Consider the following 21,728-nt stretch of genomic DNA (forward strand, 5'->3'; position numbering starts at 1 on the left):
ATAAAGACATAGCGGGAGGGGCCAGCATAGCTGTGAACAAAAATTTTATTAAGCTTGACAGCTCTGAAATTCTATTAATAACCTGTCGAATGTTGTTACGCGCACTAATGGAACGGTACGAGCGAGCTATGCTAATTGGAACAAATTCTTATAGAGAGCGAGGAGGATTAGTAAAATAATAAAATAAGACATTTATCAAATTTATACTTTTTATCGAATGAAATTTTATTATCTTGATTTAAAGATGAACACATTTTTACTTTTTTATTTTATTAATTTTTTATTTCCGAAGAATTTAATCTATGCTAAGTGTTAAACGTTTTGATTTTTTTTATTAGTATTTTAAAAATTTCATGCTGCTACATAGGAACAAAATCTTTGTTTGAAAAGCTATTCACATTAGTCTTTCAATCAGAAGAAGTTTTCATTTACATTTCACACATATCGAAGTTTGGATAGTTGAATATTCTAAGTTGTTGTATGAGTTTTCTTTTTTTTTTAAAAGAAAGAGGTATACCAAAACTAATAGATTATTTATTAAAGAAAATCTACTATTCCAATTATCTCAATTTTATTATTATCACAGAAATTTAACTAATAAAATGATAAATTAATGAACACATTTAAAAAATAAATATAATCAATTTATTCTATTACTTAAATTTTATCCCTTTAACTTCAAATTATTCTTAAATATTTTTCTTTAATTAAAAAGTGTTATTCTCTTTGTTAAATAAACAAATGTCAACTCTTTAATTATAATATTTTTATTGAGTTTAATTTTGATGTATTGATAGTGTAATCATTTTATTGGATGACTATTTACATGGTTTAATATGAAAAATAGTTATTTTTACTGATATAATATTATGTAATAGGATACACTTGTAAAACTATTTTATACTATTAATATGTCAAAATTAAATTTATAAATAATAATTTATAATTAAAATTTATGATGTTTTATTTTATTTTTGTTTTTTATTTTTAATAACAAATTAATTTTTAAAAAATATTGTATTTTTTACTTTTTGAAACACATTAACATACGCCTGTACTTATATTAACTAAATTGAGGCTTTAAATAGTAATTAATGAATTAATCATAGATTAGTAGTTACCAATTGGAGGTCCAAGCCCGGTGAAAATTAACAGTAATATATGAGAAGGGAAAAACAATGGAGAAAAAGAACTAGAATGACGCAGTGGAACTGAAAATGGTAAATGGCAAAAAAATAAAGGCAAAATTTCCAGCAATGTGAAGACGGCTTTTAAATTTTTTTAATTATTATTTTTCTTGTGTCTTGAATTTTCTTCAGTCCACCTTCTCTCTCCCTCCTTCGTCTACTCCCTCCAAGTTTCTCTTTCTAGATCAAAAAACGTTTCGCTCCGTTCCGTTTCGTATCAGAGTTTACTCTCTTTCTCTCTCCTCTGCGCCTTTCTGCAATTCGATTGTGCTTTTTCTTTCTTTCTTGTGGAATTGAGGGATTCGGAGCTGGTCAATTCGACGAAGAAAGAAGCGGAATTATCAGAATCAGAATCTGAATCTGAGGGTGGATCTGAAGGGAAGAAGAGTGGGATCTGCGGTGGAAGATGGCGTTGTCGGGGATGAGAGGGCTTTCGGTTTTTATCAGCGACATCCGCAACTGCCAGAACAAGGAGCAGGAGCGCCTCCGCGTCGATAAGGAGCTCGGCAACATCCGAACCCGCTTCAAGAACGAGAAGGTTAGTTAGTTAGTTAGTTAGTTAGTTGGGCAGTTAGTTAGTTAGGGTTTCCCGTTTTCCAATCAAACCTAGTTTAGTTGCTGCCTTTGCTTCAATTGCCACTTTGCATTGCGAAGGCGAAATTCCGATTTTATTTATTTTCTTGTTTATTGTTGTCGCTATTGTTAATTTTAGCTGAGGATTCTTCTTTTCGTGGAGAGTTTGAGTATCTTGTGTTTCTTCTGTGGTTTTGATTCTAGTATTGGTTCTGAGGCAATGGCTACCTGGAAGTAGAAATGATGAGATTAATTGCTTGGTTGTAGCAGTGGTCAGTTATTCAGGGGTTTGTGCTTGAATGTGTCATGACTCATGAGTCATCAAGCTCAGAATTGATACATGTAGATATTAAGCGTGCTTTGGATTTTTCCAATATTCAAATGAATGTGATTTGGATGGAATAGGTCTGATGGTTTAGTGGGATTGAAAGAATTAAGGTTCTCAGTGTAGCTTGTCTTGTGGCTGACTGGTGAGTCTTTGAATAGAGCAGAGCAATTAGCCAATAATCTAAGACAAAATCCCAGGAGCCTGCAGAGTGTACAGTTAGAACTGTTCTTAATTGATCTTTCCTTTGGCTGCCTAATTCAGGTTTGGCATAGAAATGGCTGGGACCGTTTATTTTAATAGCTAGTGCATGGATACTAATTTTCCATGGTATTGAGCTAATTAATTTTTGGTGAGTCCATAACTAATATTTTATGTGTTGTTTGTTATCTATAACCATGAAAGCTAGTCTTGGTCTACCATGTATGTTTTCATTTTATTAATATGGGAGACTTTTATTTAAGCCAAATGGTAAATTGGATATCCTGCTTCTTTGAAATACTATATGCCACTTTCACTCTAATAGAAAGTCAATGCTTTTTAATGTTATCAATGGTGGATGGTGCGCATGGCACCGATGGCAGTAAGCTGCTTGTCAAGATTCCTTCATGGAATTATGGCAAATGGCATTGCTGCAAATAGAGGACATGTTGAAAAATGATCAAATATACTAAAATACCTGCCGAAGATAAGTAAAAAATTCCATGCCTGAGCTTGAACTTGCAAAATGTATAACAGCCTATCGGGCAAGCATGAAAGCATGGCTTTAATTATTGTCATGATGTCCAAAGGTTATTACATGGATTATAGTTGGTTGTCCAAGGGTTTGATGATTGCTTGTAAGTTATGGTGGATTTAGTTACATCTTTGTGATGGTTTGGGAGACAATGGCGAGTATAAACATGATAAAGAAGAAAGGGTTATTAGTAATAAAGCATTGCACAACACTTTAGACATCAAGTTACCTGAGTAGCATTGGAGAAAAGACAAACATAGAGAACTGGAGAGAGGTGAGTATTTCATGACTTTGAGGTGTGAGGCATGGATTTGGATTTTTTTTTTCCAAAAAACAAATTTTAGAGGGGCTCCCAAATGGGTTATATGCGTTATTCTCTACAATACTTGCATAATACAAATATAATATCTCTAATGCCTCTCCTGCATGAACTGACAAAAAGTATTCAGCCACTCAGCCTTTCCAACTCTAATACAAATGCAAAAAAAGGGGGTCGGGGTGCAAAATATAAATTGTTTTTGACATTTAAAAGGTCTTTTTTTTTTCAGGTAATGTTACTTATCACCTTATTTTTCTTGGCTTTTTTATTATAAAAGAAAACCTTCTTTGATAGTGTTAATATTACTATTGGCCCTTGTTGCTTCTCTAATCCACCCTATTTAAGGTCAATAGTAACACATCTGTTTAATTTTTAATCTTTTGGTTCTTTCTTTAGGCTTTGACTCCATATGAGAAAAAGAAATATGTTTGGAAAATGCTTTACATATACATGCTTGGCTATGATGTGGATTTTGGTCACATGGAAGCTGTTTCTCTCATATCTGCTCCAAAGTATCCCGAGAAGCAGGTATTTTATTCCTACCTTTATATGGCACTTTGCATTTCATAATGAGTAATCATATATTCGTTCTTTTTTTTCCCATTCTTTTGAAGCATCATTTCAGTTCATCATACATGTAGCTAGCAGAAAAAATATGTGGACAGTAATGAATGAATTCTAATGTTGTCACAACTAACTGCAGGTTGGGTACATTGTAACATCAAGTTTGCTGAATGAAAATCATGACTTTCTCAGGTTGGCAATAAATACCGTTCGCAATGATATTATTGGCCGCAATGAAACCTTCCAGTGCCTAGCATTGACTATGGTATGGTAATGGAAAAAACAGACAGCATTTCCTAGGATTTCTTTTTATGTACTCTTAGAATCAGGGTTTTGAAAACCAAATAGGTTATTGAATTGGTGAGGCCAAAAGTTTAAAGGTTCAACCTAGGTTAAACTTAATATAATAAAATAATATATATTTTTGGTATGGAAATGCTTTTTTTCAAAAAAAAAATTGGGCTTTTTTTTAAAAAACTAATTAACTGTTAAAAAAACCGGACTGGTTTGCTGGTTTTTTTATTGCATTGCTCGCAACTCAGTTTTTTGCCTTGAACTGGACCACCGGTTCCCTATTGAATCGGCCAGTTCTATCTAGTTCTCAGAACCATGCTTAGAATATTTGCTTCGTTGCTTATTTCCAAATTTATCACATTTCCTTGTTCTAAATGCTGTTGGAGTATTCATTTTAGTTTTTTATTTTTTATATATAAATAAATCACATTCTTTGGAGTCTTTTCTATGTAACCATACTTAATAGTTATAGTATGTTATTTACTTTACATTTATAACATTTTTTCCCCATCTTGAGTCATTGCTACTATGCTACTTCCTGTCTTGTAGGTTGGAAATATTGGTGGGAGAGAGTTCGCTGAGTCCTTAGCACCTGACGTGCAGAAGTTGTTGGTAAGGCATTATGCATTATTGCATTGTTATCAAATACATGGCATGATGGGTAAAGATTGATTTGTACTGCAATTTGTGGTCTAGATATCTAGTAGCTGCAGACCGCTTGTGAGAAAGAAAGCTGCATTGTGTTTGTTACGCTTATACAGGAAAAATCCTGATGTTGTCAATGTTGATGGATGGTAAATCTGAATATTCACTTTGCTTATCACTTCCTTTTGTAGCTTCTATCCAAGCGTATCTTATTAGTCCCTATTGTCTTTTCTTTAAGGGCGGATCGGATGGCACAACTGTTGGATGAACGAGATCTTGGCGTTTTGACATCGTCTATGAGTCTTCTTGTTGCGTTAGTATCAAACAACCACGAGGCATATTGGAGTTGTCTTCCCAAGTGCGTCAAAATTTTAGAGCGCCTTGCTAGGAACCAGGATATCCCACAAGAATACACTTATTATGGTATTCCATCTCCCTGGCTTCAGGTCTGTAAATTTCTTTCATCTATAATATTTGTGTCTTGGCTTTCGTTTTTGGAAGATTTTTGTGCTTTATTATTGTTATTTGGGATTAGGGCTAAAATTGTGTGCTATTCTTACAATTTGTCTTTATTGGCTATATTAAACTAAATGTTTATATCTTATTCAGAAAGTTTTCCTTCATTGTTGCCAAATGTTGCTTAATGTCAGGTAAAAACAATGAGGGCTCTTCAATACTTTCCAACAGTTGAAGATCCAAATACCAGAAGATCATTGTTTGAGGTTTGTCATATTTTGATAATTTATACAAACCTGTTATTTAGTTAATGAAGTTTAGTGAGCCTTGAATTCATATTTCAGGTGTTACAAAGGATACTAATGGGCACTGATGTTGTAAAAAATGTGAACAAAAATAATGCATCCCATGCTGTTCTTTTTGAAGCCCTTGCTCTGGTATGTTAATTGCATGTCACTATATATTGGAGATTTGTACAATGAATTTGGTGGCTAAACTTCAATTACTGGGGAATTTTCTCAGTGTTTTTTATATTCAAATTGCTTTGCTCAGGTGATGCACCTTGATGCTGAAAAGGAGATGATGACTCAATGTGTGTCTCTTCTTGGAAAATTTATTTCTGTCCGTGAACCAAACATTCGATATCTTGGCTTGGTAAGTTAGGGGACACTTGATTCATCCGCATTTTTATATATTTTGTTTTTAGTGTGGTGGTTGCTGCGATGATGTAGTGTCTCCTTTCATGATATATATATGCTACTGTGGTGCAGGAGAATATGACCAGAATGTTGATGGTTACAGATGTGCAAGATATCATAAAAAAACATCAAGCTCAGATTATTACTTCTCTGAAGGATCCTGACATCAGGTTACATTTTATATCCTATGTGTTGAAATAATTAATCTTGTATCTCATTACTGGAACAATTTAGGTGCTGAATCCAGCCTGCACATTTCTGTTCTTGGGTGTCGCTATTAAGTTAGGTTATAAATTGTTTTTCCTGTCTTGCTAAATACAATTTAGTTGGGAAAGGCAATACTAACTAAACTTGCTTCTCTCTGAAAATTTAGAAGTGCCTTAAAATTCGAATTCGATTAGTTCTGCTGCCCTCAATGTCTAGTTTTGTTAACTCTAGTGTTTCTAACTACATTGATTTGCACACAGTATTCGGAGGCGTGCTCTCGATTTGCTATATGGCATGTGTGATATTTCAAATGCAAAGGATATAGTTGAAGAACTACTACAGGTATGGAGAGCTAGGTCCAGACTAATTCCTGCAATTTGGAAATATCATCATAGCCTTCCCCCTTCCCAACTCAGAGAAGGAGAAAAAAGAAAGGGTGGTGGGAGGACAGGAGGCAACTTTTCTATATGAAGCATAAAATGATCAATCTATTTTATATCTTTGCAGTATCTAAAAACAGCAGAGTTTGCAATGCGCGAGGAATTGTCACTTAAAGCAGCTATTCTTGCTGAGAAGTTTGCCCCAGATCTTTCATGGTATTTTTTTCAAGCCTGCTACAAGAGTGTGTTGCCAAAAAACTTGTATAATATGTACTCATGTCCTGCATCCCCTGTTACAGGTACGTAGATGTGATCCTTCAGTTAATTGACAAGGCCGGTGATTTTGTTAGTGACGACATTTGGTTCCGTGTCGTACAGTTTGTTACAAACAATGAAGACCTACAGGTGAGTTTGAATCTTCTATTAATATCGACTCTATATCTGCTTGTTAGTCAGCACATCATTCACAGGGAATGTTATGTCTTTGATCAGCCATATGCTGCAGCAAAAGCTCGAGAGTATCTTGACAAACCTGCCATACATGAAACAATGGTTAAGGTTTGTGTTCTTTACTACCATGATGATGTTTATTTGTTAATATATCATTCACTGATTGTGGTTTCTAATCTGTAGATTACAAACCTGACATCTGTCCATTTTAGAGGAAACAGTTGCATCTTTGTGAAATTAGTCCAATTTTGGTTGAATTTCATTCTGTTATGTAGTATGCATAATATCAATATGCATTTTTTTCTTCTGTCAACTCCTATATGTATACAAACATATGCAGGCATGTACATAAACAACTCTTAATTGCTTGAATCACTGTGAAATGACAAAAGTGTCTGATTTTATTCAGTTTCTTAATATCTGTTTTACATCTGGATACACTTCAACAGGTCAGCGCATATATACTTGGAGAGTTTGGGCACCTTATAGCTAGACGGCCTGGGTGCAGCCCAAAGGAATTGTTTAACCTTATACATGAGAAGCTTCCTACTGTATCGTAAGGGGAATCACAACTTACCTCTTAACTTATTACCTCTTATTAGCCTGGGTATCTTATGAGATGTACTTTATTTTCAGGACTTATACTGTTTCTATCCTTCTATCAACATATGCTAAAATTTTGATGCACAGTCACCCACCAGACCCTGAACTACAGAATCAGATTTGGTCAATATTTAAGAAGTGAGAGTTACCTCTGCATTGTATTATTTTTTTTAATTGTCACTGTTCTATGGTTTTTCGTGATGCTATAGACTCGTCTAACCCATTTTCCTTCTTTTTAGATATGAAAGTTCAATTGAGGTCGAAATACAGCAACGAGCTGTGGAATATTATGCGTTGAGTAGAAAAGGTGAAGCCTTAATGGACATTTTGGCTGAAATGCCTAAATTCCCTGAACGACAGGTAGTTTTGCAATCTTGATTGAGAGAAATCTTGTTTGATTAGTGTAATACTTGCCTGATTAATACTCTTCGTAAAATTCAGTCTGCATTAATTAAAAAAGCGGAAGATACTGAGGTTGATACGGCAGAGCAAAGTGCCATAAAGTTGAGAGCCCAGCAGCAGGCTCAAACATCAAATGCTTTGGTTGTACAAGACCAACGTCCAGCTAATGGAGCTCCACCTCTGTCTGTTGGCCAACTTAATCTTGTAAAGATGCCCAGCATGAGCAGTAATGTGGTTAGTTTATTATCTCTTTCCACCAACATCCCTTTTTTGTGTATTTTCTAAAATACCACCATGACTTAATTAAATGGTTTATAGCATCATCCTTCTTATCCATAAAATGGTTTGTCGAATGACTTCTTAGTTTGACACTGAGGTCCTTTCTAAACAGGATGATTATCCAGCAGATCCAAGATTATCACAGGAAAATGGGGCTTTGGCTACAGTAAATTCTCAACCTCCCCCTGCAGATATTCTTAGTGATCTCTTGGGTCCGTTGGCCATCGAAGGCCCCCCAAGTAGCAGTGTACATCCTCAACCAAGCCCAACTTCAGAATTGGAAGGAACTGCGGTTGAATCCACAGCAATAGTACCTGCAGGGGTGCAGGCCAATTCAGTGCAGGTAACTTGCATTGTGATTTGAATACCAGAATAACTAATGAAGTCTTTTGCTTTACCCAATGTGTTATTGAAAAATTAATAATCCTTTGTACTTTTTTTATTTATCTTGTATTTTCTTTCACATATAGTGAGGATCATGATGAAGTACATCGTTAGACCAAAACTATTTTTTTATTAACACCAAGTTCACAAATGATAGACCTTATATCATGTCAGTTTTTAACTATATCATTGTCCATTTTCCAACATTAGTGAGATATTACTGCAAGACAGTATATGTGCCATGTAAAGTAATTTCGGAATTTCCACCTTTTTTGTCTGCAGCCAATTGGAAATATTTCTGAAAGATTTCAAGCTTTGTGCGTGAAGGATAGTGGTGTTCTATACGAGGATCCTTATATTCAGGTTCATATTTATTTTTTTGGCAATTTTGTTCTTTTCCTTTTTTTCTACGAAAAAAGAAAGACTATGTATACTTCCAGTTTACTTACGAATACCTGTATAGTACAAGCTCATATTCTTAGTGCCTTTAAATATGTATTTTCACAGATTGGTGTTAAGGCAGAATGGAGAGCTCATCATGGGCATATGGTTCTTTTCTTGGGAAACAAGAATACTGCTCCCCTTGTCTCTGTTCAAGCTATAATGTTACCTCCCACCCATTTGAAGATGGAGCTCTCACTAGTACCGGAAACTATACCTCCCCGGGCACAGGTGAGAAACTGTTATGTTATTGTTATCCTTTTGCTTTATTTCCCTTTTTTTAAAGTTAAATATAATTTTGTTTAATTTCTTACTCTGATGGTTGTATAGGTTCAATGCCCACTTGAAGTTATTAATCTCCGTCCAAGCAGAGATGTTTCTGTTCTCGACTTCTCCTACAAGTTTGGAAACGATATGGTACTCAACTCTAAACTTGTGTTCTATATTCCTGATTTTACAATCCATGATTTTCCGTTTCTGGAATTGATCTTGTTTGTAGGGTAAATAGAGTATTTAATGCTATTTCTAACATGCAACATTCATAAACCTTTATTATTCATTTATATGTCATTTTATAGGTCAACGTCAAACTTCGCCTTCCAGCTGTTCTGAATAAGTTTCTTCAGCCAATATCTATATCTGCTGAAGAGTTTTTCCCTCAATGGAGATCACTTCCTGGACCACCTTTGAAGCTTCAAGAAGTGGTATGTTATGCTGGGCTATAATTATATATGTGAAGTTTATATTTGCCAACTTGATTGTATTTTGGGGATGTGCAATTCCCAGTTGGATATCATTGGTATAGCTGCTTTATTCTTCTGGTCCATATGTTTACTTTTCATGTTGGTTTTGCAGGTCAGAGGTGTTAGACCACTTCCACTGATCGAGATGGCAAATTTATTCAATAGTTTCCATGTGACAGTTTGCCCAGGGCTTGTATGATTGTGAAGTCCCTCTTGTTACTCCTTTTTCCATTTTTTGTTTCCCAGAAATACTTTAACGTTACTAATTTATTTATAATTGTTTCTCCTATCTGTCTGCTTTAGGATCCAAATCCAAACAATCTTGTTGCGAGCACTACATTCTACTCAGAAAGTACAAGGGCAATGCTCTGTCTAGTAAGATGTTGAACCTTATATCTTGCATGCGAACTGTGAAGTCCCTGACAGTATATTCATGAATTTTAAATAACCTAAAATAAGGAGGGAAATGGTGGAAGCATTTTTCACCCACTTGAAGCTTACATGTTTCATTTATCAATCGTCTTATATTGGTTTTTAATAGATAATACCCATGCGGAGGGTATAAGGGACTTATATTTTGCCCCTTTCCCCCGTGAGCATATGGGCTTCTATTTTATTAAACGATGCTCAATTTTTGATTGGTTGTGCTATTTGAACACCAGTCATCAGTGATTAAATTTCAAGTAAACCAGTTTTAGTTGAAACTCTAGGAAGATAGTTGTTTTAACATTGCACGTAAATGACATGCAGATAAGAATCGAAACAGATCCTGCAGATAGAACCCAGCTGCGAATGACAGTTGCTTCCGGGGACCCTACAGTAACATTTGAGTATGTGATTCAGTTTCTTACTCACCGATGCTGTCAATAAACTCGATAGCTTTTACTTATCATTTCCATATTGGCTTGCAGGTTGAAGGAATTCATCAAGGAACAATTAATCATCATACCCACTGCAACACGAGTACTGACACAACCACCTCCTCCAACTCCTCCAGTGGTTCAACCCACCAGTGCTCCTGCCGCTCCAACAGATCCTGGGGCATTGCTGGCTGCTCTTCTATGACAACATAAATGCGATTCATTCATGAGATGTTCAGTACACAGTTGTAAACTAATTCTATACACAGCCTAACCCACCCACTCAGCGTCTCCTCAAGCCAGTGTGGGTTGGATAAACAATCATGATGCAAGGGCTGGCGGAATTGAGATTGAGCTTGTTTAACAGCGGAGTGTTGGAGCAGGGATTTCTATGTTGTTGGGCATTTTTGAGATTCTTTCTGCACAGAAGTGATTGTCCTTTTAAGTGAGATTTTATATATCATTTGGGCGAGGGTGTTTTTGTTTATTTTTCTCATTATATTTTTTCCCTTCCCAGTTTCCCTGGATTGTTGTGGTTTCACCTGATAGCTTGTAAGATATTGCCTCGGATTAGAACCACTTGTAACAGTTTGAATTTGTTATTCCAAAATCATAGTTGCAATAATAGCATGATGTGATTTAAGTAGCTTACTGTTGCTGAAGTGGGCGTGTATACTGTTTGAATCTTTTATCACGCGAGAAATTTGGTAAAATAAAAAAGTAATTATAATTACGTTTATATGAATATAGTAAGATATACATATAATATAAATTATAATTTTAATGGTGATTAAATTTTCATCTTATCAATTTTCACTATAAAAGATTTTTTTTTTGAAACCTTTTTGTATAGTTTCCCCAAAGCTTATAAAGAGCTCGTATATTTAAAAATGCTACAGTGCTGACAAAAATTGAATTGTGACAGATGTGATAGTAAGGTTGTTAAGTTCTGATGTGGTAATTAGTGTGACGTTAGTTGTAGGTAATGATGATTAAGCATTTGGGCTGGGTTTTTAATTGAAAAACATCGGGGTTGTTCGGAAGCGCGGGTTTGAGTTCTTTGAATGGGTATTTGGGCCGTGTGTTCCTTCATAAGTTCATATAAGAAGTAGCGTCCATGTTGTAACCAAGTTGGGTTGGTCTAATAGTTAGTTCACTAGTCCGCTTAAGCAAGTGTCGGGAGTTCGAATCCCGTCTTGTGCATGCAGTAACCCATTGGCCAGCGGCAAACCCTTAAATGGAGCTCAGTACTAAGGTTCAACTCAACGTATTACCCTTGGCCAAAAAAGAACCCATACGAATACCTATAAGCCAACACAAACTCCACAAAATGAGTTTTTCATAAATTACCTCAACCAGCCCAAGCCAACTGTCCAGTGTCGGCCCGGGGCACTGTAGTGATGGAAACCCCCTAGAGGCCTTTTTGAATCCAAAACCCCCTGACTCGGAAAATCCAATCTTCTCTGGCTCAGAATTGGATGTCATTATAGCTGAAGAAACAGCAGCGGTGCTAGAATGGGAGAAGAAAGAAGCTCCTGAAGGGGAAGCCATGAATATGGCTTAATGGGCCTTGATGCCTTAGATCCCTCCTTTTCCCGTTTAGTCGGGCATTAGGCCTTTTATCCTTAGTCCACCCAAATATGATCATTTTCTGTTGGAATGCCAGAGGGGCTGCTAGCCCAAAATTTTTTGGAGCTCTGAAGAATTATGTATATCAGTACAAGCCCGATATGGTTGCTATCTTAGAAACTAGATGTGAAGGAGTGGTGGCAGATAAATCAATTAAGCAAGCCGGGTTCAATGTCAAGATGGTGGTCGATACTCAAGGGTTTTCCGGGGGCATTTGATTGTTATGGAAAAACCCCAATCTTCAGGTCCAAGAGATAAGCAGGCATAATCAAGCACTACATGTCCTAGTTCTGGAGGACGGGAAGAGGTGGGAGCTCACTATAGTATATGCGAATCCCCAAATCAATCTCTGTAGGGAGGTGCAGAGTTATATAAAAGATTTAACCTCCACAATCCAAAGCCCATGGCTAATCTGTGGTGATTTCAATAACATAAGTGATCCCAGTGAAAAAAGGGGGGAGCCTCGGCTAATATGAACCAAATTTGTCGCTTCAAAGAATGGGTGGATGCTTGTAACCTTGTTGACTTAGGTTATCATGTAACTCGATTCACTTGGAAATGACCGATTTGACAAAAAGGATATAGAATCTTCAAGCGCCTGGACAGAGCTTACTGCAATGTGGAATGGAATCTCACCTACCATAATACTACAGTGGAAATCCTTCCTAGGATGAAGTCGGGCCACCATCCGATTTTAATCAGAACTTCTGCTACATCGCATACCCCCAAGGTTCAACCTTTTCGCTTTGAATTCATGTGGATGCAGCATGAGGATTTTAACTCCTTCTTGAGAGAGAATTGGCTATCGGATCTTCCCCTTAACCATTATATCCAATCCTTTGTTAGTAAAATAAAAAAATAGAATCACCAGGTGTTTGGACATATCTTCCAGCAAAAGAGCAAATTCTTGCCAGACTCAAGGGCATTCAAAATCCTCTCAGATATGGTAAAAGTGACTACCTTGATAATCTGGAAGCGAAGTTGAGTGAAGAACTGGAAACTATCCTGGAGAAAGAGCATGCTTTTTGGTTGCAAAAATCCAGGAAAAAACTGGATAGTGGAAGGGGATCGCAACACTCGTTACTTCCATATGTGAACTATGATAAGAAGGCGCAGAAATAGAATCCTCAAGCTCAGGGGTTCTAATGGGGAGTGGATAGAAGATTATGATAACTTGAGGTCTCATGTTTGTCAGTATTTTCGCAATCTTTTCACTGAATCGATGATGTATAGAAGTGGTACCATCAATACAGATCATTTCTTTTCAGAATTGGAAGATAGAGACATCAGTAATTTGAGGGCCTTTGTAACTGAAGAAGAAATTGAAACGGCTCTCTTCTCAATGGGCTCTCTCAAAGCCCCTGAGGATGATGGCCTTCCAGCTGGTTTTTACAAGGAGAATTGGTTCATAGTAGGGAGAAGCCTCAAGGAGTTTGTTCGGAAGTGTTAGCATAGCCCGGAGTAGATTCAAGATATAAACAACACTCTGCTGGCCCTTATTCCAAAAATTGAACACCCTGAATTTGTATCCCAGTGCAGACCCATAGCCTTGTGCAATGTCTCTTACAAGGTCATAACAAAAATCATAGCAAACAGAATAAAGCCCCTACTTGATGGTCGGATATCCCCTGCCCAGACTAGCTTCATACCAGGGAGAAGGATTCAACATAATATAATAGTGGCGCAAGAAATTGTTCACTCTATAAGAAAAATCAAAGCCAGAAACGGGTACATGGCTATCAAAATTGATCTCGAAAAGGCCTACGATAAATTAAGTTGGTCCTTTATTGAAAAATCTCTCCAAGACTTTTCGTTGCCGCCTGAATCACTGACATCATTATGAGGTGTGTAAACACCTCTAGTTTTCAAATTTTGTGGAATGGTGAGCTCACAGAAAAGTTCCTCCCTTCTTGTGGTATTCGCCAAGGGAACCCTTTATCCCCTTATATTTTTGTTATCTATCTGGATTGGCTGTCTCATATGATTGAGGATATGGTCATGAATGGATATTGAAAACCGTTCAAAGTTGGGAGGAAAGGCCCAACAGTATCGCATCTCATGTTCGCTGATGACATAATGCTGTTTGTGGAAGCCTCTAATCAGCAGATGAAAAACATAATAAAATGCTTGAATACATTTAGTGAGGTCTCTGGATAGATTATAAATACTCAAAAGACTCAACTCTACTTCTTGAAGAAAGTGGGAGAAAGCATTAGAAAGGAAATCACTTCTTACTTGGAGTTTAGAGAAACCAGAGAAATTGGTAAATATCTTGGGGCTTATATCATAGATGGTCGTGGCAGGAGGAGAGGTTATAACCACATTTTAGAGAAAGTCAAAAGCAAACTCCAGGGCTGAAAACAGAAATGTCTGTCTATGGCTGGTAGGGTGGTGTTGGCACAGTCAACAATCAGTCCAGTGGCTTACTTCTCGATGCAGCACAACAGAATCCCCATATCTATCTGCAATGAAATAGAAAAGGCTCAACGAGATTTTATCTGGGGATCAGATGACTCTAATAAGAAGGCTCATCTTATAGGCAGGCAGACATTGTGCTTCCCAAAATCTATGGGTGGACTTGGAATGAAAAATTTAAATATCATGAATAGGGCTTTCTTAGATAAGATCTACTGGGAGCTAATCGAAAAGCTGAATGATCTTTGGGCATCCATAATCTGGGCCAAATATAACCCCAACAAAAACCCGCATCTAATTTCACGAGCGGCGAACTGCTCTAGTCTTTGGAAGAACCTTGCTCCAATGTGGTCGTTCATCAGAGAGAACACTATACACATAATTGGCAATTGTTTAAATACGCTATTTTGGAGGGATGTTTGGCTTGACATGGATCGGCCTCTCATGGAGCTTGTTCTGCCCAATAAGAATGTTGGAAACACTGAAGCTAAAGCTTGGGAATTTACCAATGATCATGGAGACTGGAACATTGGAAAACTCAAGTGCCTATTGCCTAATGATTGCATATTTCATATAGAATCTGCTCCCCCTCCTAGGAGTTCAGATCCTCCGGACACTCTGGCTTAGAAGGCGATGCCAAATGGAAGATTTTCTGTGAAATCAGCCTATCAACTCATATCCAAGACTTCCTAGTAGCAGGCTTCCCCGGAGCAGGCCTTGGTTTGGGACAAGATTTGGGCTTGGAAGGCCCTCAGCGCATTAAAATGTTTCTTTGGCAAGCAACCCACAATAGAATTATCACCAAGGAGAAGAGACATAAATGGTATGGATCAGACCCAAAGTGCCACCTCTGTTGTCACAGAATGGATGATACTTTACATGTTCTGAGGGATTGCGATGGAGCTCTGCCTATCTGGAAATAATTGATCAAACCAGGGAAACTACAGGCCTTTCTTCAACTCTCCTTGGTAGAGTGGATCAATGTCTGTCTATCCTCAAATTGGGGAATGCATTTGAACACTCAGTGGAGTGATGTCTTCCCAATAACATGTTGGAAGCTTTGGAATTGGCGGAACATGGAGATTTTTTCAACCCCCCTTCAAGAGACCTCCTTCGGGCATCTCATCATTCAAGATTATATGGTTTCTTTCCGTAAAGCCTTTGACAAAGACAATCTAGGAATTCGAAGAAGAGGCAGTAGTGAGGGTCAGTTTAAATGGCAGGCTCCCATGAGGAATTTGATCAAGGTGAATACAGATGGTGTTGTCAAGAGTACCAATGACAAACCGGAATGTGGAGGATTACTTAGAAATAGCGATGGTTGCTGGATCATGGGATTTACCAGAAGTCTTGGCAATTACATAGCGTATCTAGCCGAGCTCTGGAGGCTGTACATTAGCATGGAAATGGCGTGGGCATTGGGGTTCAGGAAAGTGTGTTTTAAATGCGACTCCAAGGCAGTTATCATAGCCATCCAAGGTCATAAAGAGTGGCGAAATTCTAGCTCTGTTTTATACTCCCGCATCCATGAGTATATGAACAGGGATTGGGATATCCGAATTTCCCATATATATAGGGAAGCAAATGATTGTGCGGACTAGCTGGCTAATTTCAGCTTAGATCAGGAGGCCTACACCCAAGTGTGGAACACCCCCTACTGCTCTTGTGAGTATGCTGTCTTATGATGTTTCAGGTGTCCTTCAACCTAACTCTTTAGTTTCTTCTTAGTTTTTTTCTTGAGCCTTAGGTCCCGTTGTATAACAAAAAAAAAAGAAGACATAGAGAATTGTAAATGTGGAAATTGAGCCCTGGAATTAAAAAAAAATAATGGAAAGAAGGTATAATAAGAAGAATTGTAAATGTGTATAAGTGTGTGATGTAATATTCAGAATGAAAATTGTCCAATCTATCCAAATAAAAAAATAAGAATTAGGTCAAATTTGTAAAAATAGAATTATAGTAAATTTAATCTTGAAGTATAAACTGATAGAGCAATATAAACTCAGAAAAAAAAATGTTACTACCGTTGAAAGATAACAATGACTATACAGTTAAAAAAAGTTTAATTTATTAAGAGTAAAGATTGAGACATAATTGTCATGGTATTCTTCATGGAATAGAAAATATGAAGGAAGCATGTAGGGACGAAAATGGATCGAGTTGGGCTGAACTTTAGCTTAGACGAATCTAACTCACGTTGTAAATAGAGGGTCTAAGCTTAAGATAGTTACCTCTCATATGTTTTTTCTTTTAGGGTCGAGCTCGGCTTAATTAAAATCTTTACTCCACGAGCCTATATCAAAAGCCTATTTGGTGAATTATAGCTCAAAATTATAAATTAAAAAAAATTTAAGTTAATATTAAATGCATTTTAAAATTTATAATTCATAATTTGTAAAGTATAATTTATTTATATATCATTAGTCATATATTATAAGTTCATAACCATATTTACAATTTATAATCATAAATATTTTATTTAAACAAAATAAAACTACAACGTAAGTTGTCTATCGTGGTTCCACCGTCAATCTTTCGTGCTCCAACAATAAAGCAACCCTAAAGATATATCTCCTCCTTCTTTAGTATCTTAATCCTTCAATGTTGACAACATTTTTACGACTCTTACAATAATAATAATAACAATAATAATAATAATAATAATAATAATAACAATAATTATTATTATTATTATTATATATTTGATAGTTTCTGGTTTAGATTTAAAAGGTTAAGGATTTAAATTTAGAATTAGGGATTAAAATTTATGAACAAATTAAAAGGTTTAGAGTTAGATTTTAAGGTTTAGTATTTTTTAAAAACACTAAATTAGTAGTCATGATTAAGTTCTTGGGATTTGTTGGTGTTGACTCGCAAGTTTTGGTAAAGGAATGGGTTTGGGTTGTTAATAGAACTTATGAGTTCATGGAATAATATAAAGAAAAGAGTTGGATTTAGTGAAAGTGTTATTTAGCCTCGGAAATAATTTCCTAAGCCAAATAACACCTTCTAAATTCAACTTTTTTTTTTATGTTATTCTAAGGACGACTCGTAAGGTTCATTAACAACCTAAACTCATTCTTTTATCAAAACTTGTGAGTTAACACCAAAAAAGTCCAAAAACTTAATCATAACCACTAATTTTACATAATTAAGAACCAAACAATCGACAAGACCTGCAGCATCTAAACCTAATGCAGTAGCTGTCTTATTCAATGGAACAATTTTTATACAAATTGTTGTCTGTCATTAGCCACGTCTCCTCAGCACATGCTGAAAAAAAAATAAGCATCCGCATCGTAATAATGTCCATAAAAAAATATTATACAACATAATGAAAGCATATTTAAAATTTAAGGTTTTGAGTTTAGGGTCATTCTTTATCTTTATTAGAGTCTAGACAAAGGTGATAGTTCTCCTGAAAACAGTGGTCAATTATTATTATTATTATTATTATTATTATTATTATTATTATTATTATTATTATTAGAGAAATGCTAAAAGACAATTAGATGTTATTGTTTTGGTCTATTAATTAGTTATTAATGTTTAAAAATATGGAATAAAATATGTTGTTGAATTATTAAACTAAAATAATTAAATTAAAAAATTGAATTGATGATTAAATGATTGTCAAAAATAATAATTTCTGATAACCTTTTTACATTATTATTATTGTTATTATTATTATTATGCATGGATCAATACTAGCTAAAAGATCCAATTGCAACAAAAAGATTAATAAAAAACTCTCAAATTAATACACTAGGTCACATAATTACTTTCCTACATTTTAATAAACATTCTGCCCACTCGATTTAGCAGATGTTTTTCCTATCACAACAAAATTAATAGACTCTTGTACTATTGTACAGTGTCTAACTCATTTCAGTAGCTGCTGACAAAAAATCATTCTGATACAGGGAAGCCAATAGATGGAGAAAGTGTAGTGTGGTATTAAGAATAAGTATGTATATCAGTAAGCAATTCACAGTATAGAAGTATGAGTAGGAAGGAATTGAAGAATATGACTAGCAGAAAGAAGAAAGGGTTAAGAAGGTGCAAAAATCCCTAGCCTTAGGACGCAACCAGCAACCAGTAGTAACCTAAGACAGGAATAAAGAGTGTACTGAGAATTTGAGAAGAATTAGAGAAGGGATAGAGTAGGGGAAAAGAGAACAGCTCTAGAAGAAGAAGAATTCATACCACAATTCCCTAATGATCATAATCCTCTAACCACTTGCTATTTGTTTTCTTCCTGGTGCTCTTCCTGCTGCCTAGAATAGGTGGACCAGCTGCCACCTGTCCATGGTTTGTTACAAAACTTCCTTCCAACCGTACCTGACTTTTGTTTATGTACTCCTTGGTTTTATTTATGTACTCCTCATTTGCTATGTTCGTATCATTACCCTCCCCATCAGCAACAACCTTGTCCTCAAGGTTGAATTCTGGAAATAACTTGTGAAAGTGATGAACATCTTCCCATGTTGTCTCTGTTAAATTGCCCTGTCCCCATTGCACCTGACATTGTGGTACTAGTCTATCACCCCTCATAATAGAACGTGTAGAAAGTATCCTGGAAGGCTCTAACACTGGCCCCACATTAGTAATGGTCAATGGGAGAGGGAAGTACTGGGAAGTACCCTCTCCCCGAAATCGTTTGAGAGCTGAAACATGGAAGACATTATGGATACGCGCTTCCGGAGGTAACTCCACTCTATAGGCCACATCATTGAGTTTCTTGCTGATCGGAAAAGGACCAAAATAACACAACCCCAACTTCTGATGTTTACACAGTGCCACAGAGTGCTGGCGATACGGCTGTAACTTCACAAGCACCAAATCGCCCTCCTAAAATTCAATTTGTCTGTGATGTTTATTAGTAACATGTTTCATATACTGCTGGGAGCATTCCAAATTAAACTTCAGCTGATCGAGTAAGTGATCACGGTCTTGAAGCCACTCTTGCAAGGAAGAATTATCAGTACTAGAGAGTTCATAACGAGCTAAAGTAGGAGGGTCCCTACCATAAAGAGCTTTGAAGGGAGTCATCTTGATACTGCTGTGCCACGAGGAGTTATACCAAAACTCGGCCCACGGCAAAAACTCCAACCAGTGCTTAGGATTCTCGAAACAAAAACAACGTAAATACATCTCCAGGGTTCGATTACAAACTTCACTCTGACCGTCAGTTTGGGGATGATAAGCTGAGCTCAATTAGTACCTTGGATACGAAATAGGTGCTGCCAAAATTTGCTGATAAATACCCGATCCCTATCCGATACAATAGATTTTGGGAAACCATGCAACTTAACCACATTGTTGATAAAAGTTTCTGCAACTGTCCTGCTATTAAAATCTTGTTTCAAGGGAAGGAAATGGGCGTACTTAGTCAAACGGTCGACCACCACCATGATAACTGAATAGCCAGATGAAACTGGCAGAGATACAATGAAATCCATTGCAATATCTTCCCATACCTGTGAAGGGATAGGTAATGGCTTGAGCAAACCGGCTGGTGCCTTGTTCTCTACCTTTGCTCGTTGACAAATGCAGCAAGATAAGACATACTACCTGATGTCCTTTTGCATATGAGGCCAATAGAAAATGGAACAAATGCATTCCACAGTCTTAGCAATTCCCGCATGACCACCAATCACACTATCGTGGTATTCATGGAGGATTTGCCTAATTAAAGTGCTTTTGGAAGGTACCACTAATCTGTTCTTCCACAACAAGAGGCCATTTTGACAAGAGTAATTCAAATCCTCAACCGAATTGGAGTTGCACTTTGCCAATAATACTCGGAGATCCTCATCCGCCACCAATTCTGCACGAAGTTGGTCTAGCCACTCTACTCTTGGCGCCGACCAAGCCCCAAAGAAGCTGCGAGAGAGTGCATCCGCTGCAACATTTTCAGTCCCCGCCTTGTAATGGATTTCAAAATCAAACCCGAGCAATTTATGAAGCCATTTATGTTGCTCTGGTGTATGAAGATCTTGTTCTAAGAGCACTTTCAAGCTTTGGTGATCAGTGCGCAAAATAAATCTTTTGCCGAGCAAGTAATGGTGAAACTTAGCTAAGGCCTCAGTGATGGCGTAAAACTCTCTTATGTAAGCAGATTGCTTCTGTAAAGTAGGAGGTAGTTTCTTGGAAAAATAAGCAATGTGATGTTTTTGTTGAATTAAAACAGCCCCAACACCAGTACCTGAAGCGTCTGTCTCCACTTCAAAAGGAATACTAAAATTGGGCAATGCCAAGACTGGTTTGGTGCATATAGCATGCTGCAGCTGTCGAAAGGCTTGAGTAGCTTGCTCCGACCAATTAAACGAGTCTTTCTTAAGTAAATCAGTGAGAGGAGCTGCTAATGAGGCATACCCTTTAATAAATCGTCGATAATAACCAGTAAGGCCTAGAAACCCCCGAAGCTGCTTTACGCTTGCAAGTTGAGGCCATTCCATAATTGCTTGAACCTTAGCCGTTTCCATGTGAACCTCACCGCCCCTGATTGTATGTCCCAAATAATCAACTTCTGGAGAGCCAAAAAGACATTTGGAAAGTTTAGCAAATAGAGACTCTTGCTGCAGCAGTTTTAAGACTCGCTCCAAATGCTCTAAATGTAAGTCGAAACCACTACTATAGACAAGTATATCATTGATGAGCGGATAATTTGTACGCTTTTTGGCATTGTTTTTAGTATGTTTTTAGTATGATCTAGTTAGTTTTTAGTATATTATTATTAGTTTTTAGTTAAAATTTACTTTTCTGGACTTTACTATGAGCTTGTGTGTTTTTCTGTGATTTCAGGTATTTTCTGGCTGAAATTGAGGGACCTGAGCAAAAATCTGATTCAGAGACTAAAAAGGACTGCAGATGCTGTTGGATTCTGACCTCCCTGCACTCGAAGCGAATTTTCTGGAGCTACAGAAGCCCAATTGGCGCACTCTCAACGGCGTTGGAAAGTAGACATCCTGGGCTTTCCAGAAATATATGATAGTCCATACTTTGCCCAAGATTTGATGGCCCAAACCGGCGTTCAAAGTCACCCTCAGAAATCCCAGCGTTAAACGCCGGAACTGGCACCAAAATGGGAGTTAAACGCCCAAACTGGCACTAAAGCTGGCGTTTAACTCCAAGA

The 21,728-nt window shown here is 36.8% G+C and overlaps 1 protein-coding gene across 1 annotated transcript; it reads left to right on the forward strand.

Moving 5' to 3' along the window:
• The first annotated feature begins 1,273 nt into the window (after positions 1-1,273).
• Positions 1,274-11,192, forward strand: LOC107461848 (AP-2 complex subunit alpha-1). The gene is made up of 27 exons (XM_016080400.3): positions 1,274-1,725; positions 3,537-3,668; positions 3,844-3,969; positions 4,548-4,610; positions 4,695-4,792; positions 4,882-5,089; positions 5,294-5,365; positions 5,444-5,536; positions 5,652-5,753; positions 5,870-5,967; positions 6,265-6,346; positions 6,512-6,600; positions 6,684-6,789; positions 6,877-6,942; positions 7,284-7,390; positions 7,471-7,575; positions 7,677-7,797; positions 7,879-8,073; positions 8,231-8,461; positions 8,785-8,865; positions 9,010-9,174; positions 9,274-9,360; positions 9,522-9,647; positions 9,799-9,879; positions 9,990-10,061; positions 10,437-10,516; positions 10,598-11,192. Exons 1-27 carry the CDS (start codon positions 1,594-1,596, stop codon positions 10,749-10,751), a joined length of 3,072 nt encoding a protein of 1,023 aa, XP_015935886.1. The 5' UTR covers positions 1,274-1,593; the 3' UTR covers positions 10,752-11,192.
• Positions 11,193-21,728: the final 10,536 nt, after the last annotated feature.

The sequence above is a fragment of the Arachis duranensis genome, chromosome 8 (assembly GCF_000817695.3).
Source record: "Arachis duranensis cultivar V14167 chromosome 8, aradu.V14167.gnm2.J7QH, whole genome shotgun sequence".
NCBI classification, from domain to species: Eukaryota; Viridiplantae; Streptophyta; class Magnoliopsida; order Fabales; family Fabaceae; genus Arachis; species Arachis duranensis.